Raw genomic sequence first — 8,760 nt, 5'->3', positions numbered from 1 at the left:
GAATGAATGAATCACAGGTGACCGAGTGATGGTAGGAAGTGGGCACTGGCCCAGATGGGTGGCCCTGGAGAGGACAAAGTATTCCCATCTGCTTTAAACTTGCTGTAATGGGGAGAAAGCTGGTGATGCTGGGTACCCAGAGTAGCAGCAAATGAGTGCTGTTTGTTTTCTATGTTAAGTACTGAAATAATACACTGGACAGCAGGATTGGCAAAAAAAAAATCACACATAACAACACGGTCAGGCTGTGAGCAGAGGGGGTGGATGATGAGGGAAGCAGAAGACAGTATGTGTAACCTCCTTGACTGACTCCTTTCAGGGAACCTGGACAGGCCAGGCTATAATCAGTAACCAACTTTTGCCTGGCCACTAGGGGTCGCTCTACCCATCTATATGGATCAAGTTCCCTTGTTTTTGACAGGAATCCCCCAAACCAATCAACTATAACCGGAGAACCACACACACGTTTTTAGAAAAGGATTTGTGTGTGTGTGTCCCCTAGAGGCCAGGAGAGGGCATTTATAGTTTAGTCTTTATTTACTTGTTGTCCTTGTGCCTCCCTGAGCTTACCGGAAGGAGCCCAAGGTCAGAAGCTGGCACTACACCCTCCGGGATTGGAGTTCCAGGCAGTTGTGAGCTGCCATGCAGGTGCTGGAAACAGAACCCATATCTTCTGCAAGGGCAGCAAGTGTTCCTTGACCACTATTTCTCCAGTCCCTTACTCTTATTTTTTAGTTAGAGAGCAGAGAGATAGATGCACTAGAAGCTGAGATCTTGGCCAGTGAGATGGGGAGAGAGAATGGTTTTGGAGGCACAGTTTCCCACGTAGGGTGACTGATGGGTGCAGGCAGGAGAAAGGGGTCTGATGGGCAGATGGCTCCAATCTTCTCTGCTCCCATTTGGACCAATCAAGTCAGGTGACAGCTCACTCCTACTCTCCCACAGAGCCCCTGGGGAAGATCTTCCATCTCCTCACAAAGCCAGGCTGCAGCTGTAGGTAGAATCACTTTTATTGGAGCATGACCTTTTTGGGGTTTACAACCCCCAAGCTCCATAGGTAGCTGGGGTAGGGGATATAGTATCAAAAAGGGATGAGTTGAGCTGATGCGGTTGTGGGGACTGGCTGGAAGCTGCTGGCAGGGTGGAGCAGCTGAGGCCCTGGCAGGTTCAAACTGAGGTACAGCAGCGTTAATAATACTCTTGAGCGTTAATACTCTGGGAAGGAGCAGGCACTTAGGGGCCCTAGGTACGAAGGCACTTGGAGTCAGGAAGAGGACAGGGCTTGCAGTGGGACTGGGCAGGGCCAGGCCCGGGGTTTGGCAGGCACTTTTGGGGAGTGCTGGGGTTGGGCAGGTTGGGCCCGGATAGCCCAGAAGGCTTTGGTAGTGGCAGGCACAGTCTCTGGGCTGGGTCTGCATTAAATAGAAGCGACTTCCCTAGTGCTCATCTCGAAGCTCTGAAGGCAGAAACTTGTACTGCTGCTGCCGGATCTGGGCAAGCTTTTTCCGCGCCTCTTCCAGCTCTCGTTCCTTCCGAAGCATCTCTTCCTGTGCTGCGATAATCTGAGGGATGAAGGCCAAGGAAGCTCAACAAATGCGCATTAGGGCAGAGGCTGGTGGGATAGCATGGGCAACAAGACCATGTTCCCAACAGTGTCCCTGAGTGGCTCACCTGGGCAATGCCCCCAACCATTTTCTCCTTCACCACCACTGTCTCATTCTCCTGGTCTTCAAAGGCTGCAGCCTTCTGGGCCGCCTTCACCAAGTTATCTGAAGCCCTCTTCACTGCATTGCCCGCAGCCTGCATGAGAATTCAGGGTTTTAGTTCAGAGTTCCTCGACTCCCACAAAGACAGTTATCCCAGGTGTGGTAGTGTTGTCAATTTTACATAACCTGGGATCAGCTGAGCAGGGAGGATAAATGAAGGACTGTCTGGATTGGGTAGGCCTGTGGGTGTGTCTGTGGGGAACTGTCTTACTACATTGATCAGGGTGGGAAGAACTGACCACTGTGGGCGGCACATCCCATCAGCCTTGGGCACTCTGGATTGTGTGAGTGAGAAAGCTGCCGGCTAGCATGCACCTAGTAATCCACTGCTCTCTGCTCTTGACTGTGGGTATAACGTACCTAGCTGCTTTAAGTTCCTGCTACATTGAGTAGTCAGCAATGATGAACTGTCTCCCTTAAACTGCTTTTGTTAGGGAATGTTATCATCAGCATGACAGTTAAAGCAGCGCTGCAGAGGGGATAGGGGGATGGGTCAGGATTTCTTACCTGAAGCCGTTTCATTGCCTCAGAATCTTGATCGGCTTTGACTTTGCAAGCTACCAGGAGCTGGGCTGTGGAGGCAGCTACCTGCTTGGCTGAGGAAATGAGTTTCTCTTGGCTAGCATGGCCCTGGACGGCTGCATTGGCTGCCTCACACAGATTGTTGGTGGCTGCAGCCACCATACGGGCCTAACGGAGAGAGAGCTGAGATTAAAGTATGCCTCTTGTTCTGGCCCATTCCATTCCACTCCACCCTCAAGTCTACCCAACAAAAAGGCACAGAGGGTGTTAAACACTCACAGCAGAAATGAGGCCCTGGGACCACTGCCCATCATCCAGTGCATTGGCTGGAATGGCGCCCACCTGCAGAAGAAAGGAGCGAGCCCACTTAGACCTGTGCTGTCCTACTTCAAAGCCACTCCTAGTTGAGAGTGGGATTGGCCACCTTGTCCTCATTCTTCTGGTGGTGAAGTACTGACCTTTCCTTGAGCCACCAGTTCCCTCTGGGCAGCTGATGCAGCCTTTACCAGTGCACTGGTGGCTGCTGCGATGGACTTGGCAGCTTCTAGGATTTGCTCCTCAAAGTTCAAGGACTCATCTGCTTCCTATAAAGAGAAGGTTGCAGAGGGGCGGGGAGGCTGTAAGAAAGGGGATGAAGGTGGAGACCTCCTGCCCCTGTGAGGGTGGAAAGGGAGGAACAACCCTGACCTTGGGTTTGGCCCGGGGCTTCAGCTGCTCTAGCTTTTTGGCTGCAGCCTCAATGGCAGCTGCAGCTCCCAGGAGCTCATTCTCAGCAATAACAGTGGGGTCCTCCGGGTCCACCCATTCTGTCCCTGTGGGATGAAGATGGAAGGAGGAGACTGAGGCAGGGCAGGGTGGGGACAGAAGTACTGGGCTGTTTGTTCAGCATCACCAGGCCCTGGCACCTATGACTGGAAGCAGAGGCTAGCTCAGGACCATCCAACCAGGAGATAGAGACCACGACAAGAGTTTCTCTTGCCCTCCCTTCTGTCTCTCATTCCCCCTTACCTTTCATGGCCTCGGCAGCCTGGATGAGCTCAGTCACGGAGCCAGCCACCCGTTTTGAGTGTCCCGTCAATTGCTGCTTCAGTTCTGGGTTTGGCTTTTGAAGGGTCTGGCGGGAGGGAGAGTGCACAACAAAGAGCATGGGATCCTGGGTTTCACCTTGACCTGTGAGGCAAGGCAGACCACGCTCCCGCCCCACCCCCTAGAGCACTCCACAGCACAGCCCTTGAAGACTCGGTCCTGCTCAAGCGCACACGGTGCCGCATCATGCTCCACGCACAGTGAAAGGTGGCTGTCACTCACCGGCTGACAAGCACGGAGAATGGTGAAGCGAGAAGAGATGGTAAAGGTAGAGAAGCAGGTCAGGTGGGAGGAGACAAGAGAAGAGGAAGAAGAGGTGAAAGGAAGAACAATGGGGCCCAGAGAAAGGAGACTTGAAAATGAGAGGATTTGGGGACAGGTGGTAGAGTGGGCCTGGGTCTGAGGTGCTCAGGAAACTGTTTGCAAAAGGCTGGGACAGAGGCCGGGACAGGGAGCAATGAACGCCTTCTTACCAGCAGTACGTGGTCCAGCAGCTCTAGGTAGCCGTTGGCACATTCCCGGCCATAGTGCAGGGCTCGAAGCCGCACATCGGGCGCCACTTCTGGGTGGAAAGCTGCTTCCTGTCCCAGAGCAGCGGGTTAGCTTTAGAGCTTCAGGCCTCCCAACCCCTCCCCGCAGTGTTACCACTGCACTACCAGCATTTCTACCTTGCAAGCCCGAAGCATATCTGCAATAGCACGCCGGCTCAGATTGGCTGTGGCAATGACGTCTTCCTGTCGACAGGAATTGCCAGCAGCAACAGCTTTGGCTGTTGCCATAGTAATACCCTTGGTCATTCGGATGAAATCTTCCGGGGTAGAGGTCTTGGCAGGTGGTTCTGGGGAACAGAAGACCTGTTGAGAAAAAGGATGGAAGATTTTATGGTGTCTAAGACTGGAAGACAAACAATCACATGATATTGTTCACACATTCAAAAGCTTTTCTTTCTTTTTTGTTTTTGGAGACATGGCTTCTGTTGTAGCCCTGGCTACCCTTGAACTTAAAGAGATCCACCTGCTCTGCCTCCCAAGTGCTGGGTGGTGTGGCACCACCATCTGGCTCAGGAAGCTTTCCTTGATTAGCTACTGCAGGTCAGGTCCCTGCAGATATTCCGACAGCACAGCTAATAGAGCCGCGGTTGGCCATGCTCTGACTGAAGAGAGGCTGGGAGACTATCTGGAGTTTCAGCTGTGCCTTTTGGCTAGGATGCAGCTCAGCAGAGACACAGAGGTCATGTGGGAAGTTTGGTAATAAGCAAGCAGAGTGTTGAGGAATGCAGGCGAGGTCCACACTCAGCTTATCACCCAATGCCTCGGGTGCTTACCGCCAGTTCCTGACGTATGTGTTCTGTGGTTGCCTCGAGGGCCCGTGTGCCTTTGGTGGCCTCATCTTCCACAGCCTTCACTGTCTTGAGCAATGATGTCACATTGGTCACCATCACCTGAGGGCGACAGTGGAATGGGGGTGGAGATCACTTTAAGACGCAGGAGAGAGACCATCCACCACCCCTCCTGCTGCTCCTCACTGCCTCCAACCTTGGCAGAGTTCTTGAGCTGCCACACTGCAGGGTCGTCCCCAGCTTTGCCCGCTGCAGCCTTTGTTGCACTGATGAGGTCTCCCAGGGCCTTGGCTACATCCTTTACGGCATTGATCAGCACCACCTGTGGGAGGGGCGGCTCTGGTGTGAGAGGGAGCAGGGCAAAGGAGGGAGATTCTGGACAGTCAGGCATGTTAGGCAGATACCTGAGTTTCTGGGTCTTCCGCTCCCAGGCTGGCTGCACCAAGCTTGACGACATCAGCGAGACGGGTAATGGTGGCCACTGAGGACTGGGCAGCTTGTGCCAACTTCTCCTGGCTCCCAGCTGCATTCTGCACTAGGACTTTGGTGTCCTCCACAAGAACCTTTGCTGTCTTTAAGATACCCTCCCTGGGGAGGTCCCAGCCTGGTCAGCTTCCCTCAGAGTCCCCAGCCCCCAGGGTCCCTCTGGCTCATCCCCCAACCTGCTCCCTCTGGACAGTTCCCCACTCACCGGTGGTCAGCGAAAGTTTCAGCACCCTCACGGTTGAGCGTGCCAGCAGTGGCAAACATGATGGTGGTGTCGAGGTCTGCAATAATACCCGACACGGCACTGGCTGCTGTAATGCAGGCCTGGGTTCCACGATTCCCAGCCTGGAGCGCAGCCAGCACATGGGAGACCTGCAGGCGAAGTTATGCAGCACACAGTGAAGGGAAGGTCACCCATGCTAGTCTGGGGAGACCCACGGAGGGGGAGAGACATACAGTCCCAGGAGGTCACTAGTCACCTTCTCTGATACTCTCCGGGCACACTCTATGAGCTCCTTCTTGGTGTAGACATCACTGGGGCTACACTGCAGGGCGCCTGCCTTCGTGACCAGGGCGGAACAGCCATGGCCCAGCTCCTGCACTCGGTGCTTGATATGGGCACCTATCTGTGAATAACAGAGAGGACGCCTGTTATTTTATGAGGGCGCTCAGGGGCCCTCCGCTGCACCTAGAGGAATCACTGAAGATGCATGAAAATGGGAACACAGCGATGACGCGGAGGTAAGAACACCTGCTATGGCAGCCTCCAGAGTGGAGGTGGAGGTGGACGGAGGACTGGTTCTTCACGGCTGTCACCTGACCTCCACATGCACACTGTGACATGTGCATGCCTGCACTCACACACGTCGAATATATACACATACATAAATAAGTAAGGAAACACGGACCACCGGCTCATGGAGTTGTAAGGAACAGCTCCCAGCACAGGCCTTTTAGGTTTCAGACTCAAGCATGAATGGTCTTCTCTACAGAAAACAGTGATCAGCAGTGAGAAGGCGCCACTGCGTGAGGGCTGTGTTCAGCACCACGGGAGAGGGAATCACTTCATGCCCGGTTATCTGAATCAGAGCAGTGGATTATGAGCCAGCCTGTCTGGGTTTATGGAGGGTTTGCGGATTAGGTGTGTCCTACTAAGGTCCAGTTACTCACTTTCTTGGAAAGAGCTTAGGCCAGGGTGAGCCTCATGAGTGTGCAACAAGGAAGTACTGAGGAGGGAAGAGACTCATGGCCCAGCAGAGAAGATGCCAGAGACCTCACAGAGGTTGGGCAGAGGCAAGAGAAACAAGAAGCCAAAGGATCCTGAGCTGCCCTTTGTCCCTGTGTTGAGGGCTTTAATCCTTAATATCTACCCTGCTTACTCTTTATGGAGTGACCCTGAAGGTCACTGTGTGCTGCCCTTCATCTAGAGAGAGGGAGTGTGGGGCAGCCCTGGAAGCTGCCACAGGAACAAGGGGCATAACCCGGACTCTCCTAAGAGAAGGCAGAACTGCATCCATATTTACCTCTTCATTTTCAGCAGCCACAGCTGCAGGCTTGGCTTGTGAGGCCAGTCGGCCATAGTCACTGGTCAGCTGGTTGGCAAGAGGCCCCAGCTCTTCGGGGCTGGTGTTGGACTTGGTTACCTAGCGATAAGGGAAGAAGTAAAATTCTGACCAAGCTCAGCTCTCTAGGGCAACCCTCTTTTGTCCCAAACTTACCATCTCCTGAACAGTGACAGCAATGGCCTTGGCTGTCCTCACCATGGTTGTTTGGTAATCTACGAACGAACCTTCTGGTTCACCCATAGGTCCTTCATCTAGCTGAGGGAGGAGGACGAGGCAAAGAGAAAGACCATCAGGATCACGGCTGCTGTGCCCAAAGTCCCTAGACCAAAGCTGCCTCTGTGCCCACAGTACCCAAGGCTCTAACCTGGTTGATGGCCTGGGTGATAGAGTCCACCATGCCACCGACAACTCCGGCAGCACTGGCTGCTTCATTGAGGGTGGTTGTTAGGTCCTCCACAGCCTCTGTCATCATCTGGACAGCTTCCTCCAGGGCTTCCTGGGTGTGTGCCGCTTGCTGTGGGGACACAGAGCAAAGACAGCCTGTAGCTCCTGCTTTTCTGGCTCTTCCTAGCAATTACCCCTCCTGGGCTCTCTCACTACCTTGGGGTTACCACCAGCCTCCTTGGCAGTGTACAGCAACTGCAAGGCAGACTCTGCCAACGTTTTAGTCTGGTCCAGAAGTGCCATCTGCTGCGGGTGGCTCAGTGTCTTAGAAGCAGCACCCACTGCGGCCAGGGTGAGTGGTTCAAAGTACTGAGCCATCTGGGACACCTGAAGCAAAAGTTGGGGTTAGGGTCAGGTACTCTCTTAACTTGTCCCCTGGGACTCCTCACATGATTCCCTAGGTACCTTGTGTCCCAGCTGTGAGGCTTCGGCCCGGGCAGCAGTGGCCAGTGGCTCAATGAGATGGGAAATTTCCTGCACTGCAGTGAGCATCTGAGTGTGCAGAGCCTGTGGAGAAAGCAGACAGCAGTCCTGAGTCTAACTGTAATAGGGCCCGCTGCTGCACAGTCTTCCGTCCAGCTGTCTGCACAGGGATGCAAACCAGGGCTCTGTGTGCTTAACATACACTCTTCACTGAGCTACACCCAGTCCCCAGACTTCCTTCTGTATCTAACGCCTTACCAGACCCAGCATGTCCAGCCCTTGGATGTCTCCGTGAAGGATGTCTCCCTGAAATCCTTCTACCCCTACATCCCCTTCCCTGAGCCTGACACCCCCATTCTTGAGTACATTTCTCCTCACCTCCTGAGAGATTCCTTCACGGGGAGCAAGCTGTTGGCTGACAGCAGCGAGAGAAGCCTGGTCTAGGTCCCGCAAGCAGCTGTTCAGAGCTGCAATGGCTGTCTCGCACTCCAGCTGCCCTGGGGCTTTGTCTCTGCAGATACAGCACAGCTTCCACGTAAGACCATCTCTTTAAAGGCATTTACCTCAGCCTACCCACCCCCAAATCTGGAATAAATGTCCACCAGCAGGGTGCCATCTCATCCCTACTCCGTCATCTGCCATGTCTGTCCTCCAGCCACACATGCTTCCTAACCCTCGGTACCTCATGCTTGTGATGAGTTTCTTGATGGAATCTGAGACAGTCCGAGAGTGGCCAGCCAACACCGACCAGCGTGGGGGGTCCCGGGGATTGACGGCTAGTGCCCGAGCTGTCTGGATGAGCCCTCCAGCACTCTCTAGCATTGTTTTGGCAGAGATTACAATAGGCTCCATGGCAGCTCGGCCCTGAGGAGAGAGGAGGCACAGAGGCAAGTCTCAGACTTGTGTCCATGAAGACGAAGTGGCTCATCAGTTCTCTGTGACAGTCACTCACCTCAGGGCTGATCTGGGCAGGGACGCTGGAGAATTCGGGGTTGGATGCAAAGGCACTCAAATTATCCACAGCTTCCAGTAGAGGGGCTGTAGCTGCTCGGCACTGGGCACGGTTCTCTTCTGTGAAGGCCCCATCTAGTGCCTGGAAGTGAACGGGGAGCCCCAGGACTCAGTAAGC

The 8,760-nt window shown here is 54.0% G+C and overlaps 1 protein-coding gene across 2 annotated transcripts in view; it reads right to left on the bottom strand.

Moving 5' to 3' along the window:
* Window positions 1-1,000: 1,000 nt before the first annotated feature.
* Window positions 1,001-8,760, bottom strand: part of Tln1 (talin 1) — a 30,907-nt gene continuing 23,147 nt past the window's right edge. For both annotated transcript variants that reach the window (XM_057790233.1, XM_057790234.1), the window contains exons 36-57: window positions 8,584-8,724; window positions 8,314-8,495; window positions 8,010-8,142; window positions 7,614-7,715; window positions 7,365-7,535; window positions 7,129-7,278; window positions 6,918-7,019; window positions 6,723-6,842; window positions 5,679-5,825; window positions 5,405-5,571; window positions 5,118-5,301; window positions 4,910-5,035; window positions 4,699-4,815; window positions 4,043-4,228; window positions 3,848-3,955; window positions 3,297-3,402; window positions 2,976-3,100; window positions 2,747-2,872; window positions 2,568-2,630; window positions 2,274-2,456; window positions 1,672-1,800; window positions 1,001-1,562 (exon numbers count right to left, since the gene is read on the bottom strand). In XM_057790233.1, coding sequence (XP_057646216.1) covers window positions 1,437-1,562; window positions 1,672-1,800; window positions 2,274-2,456; window positions 2,568-2,630; window positions 2,747-2,872; window positions 2,976-3,100; window positions 3,297-3,402; window positions 3,848-3,955; window positions 4,043-4,228; window positions 4,699-4,815; window positions 4,910-5,035; window positions 5,118-5,301; window positions 5,405-5,571; window positions 5,679-5,825; window positions 6,723-6,842; window positions 6,918-7,019; window positions 7,129-7,278; window positions 7,365-7,535; window positions 7,614-7,715; window positions 8,010-8,142; window positions 8,314-8,495; window positions 8,584-8,724 — 2,994 coding nt within the window. In that variant the 3' untranslated portion in view covers window positions 1,001-1,436. The remainder of the gene's footprint in view (window positions 1,563-1,671; window positions 1,801-2,273; window positions 2,457-2,567; window positions 2,631-2,746; window positions 2,873-2,975; window positions 3,101-3,296; window positions 3,403-3,847; window positions 3,956-4,042; window positions 4,229-4,698; window positions 4,816-4,909; window positions 5,036-5,117; window positions 5,302-5,404; window positions 5,572-5,678; window positions 5,826-6,722; window positions 6,843-6,917; window positions 7,020-7,128; window positions 7,279-7,364; window positions 7,536-7,613; window positions 7,716-8,009; window positions 8,143-8,313; window positions 8,496-8,583; window positions 8,725-8,760) is intronic.

Source organism: Chionomys nivalis, chromosome 16 (assembly GCF_950005125.1).
Source record: "Chionomys nivalis chromosome 16, mChiNiv1.1, whole genome shotgun sequence".
NCBI lineage: Eukaryota > Metazoa > Chordata > Mammalia > Rodentia > Cricetidae > Chionomys > Chionomys nivalis.
Note: the sequence above shows the minus strand (reverse complement) of the source record. Positions and strands in the feature narration are given on the sequence as shown.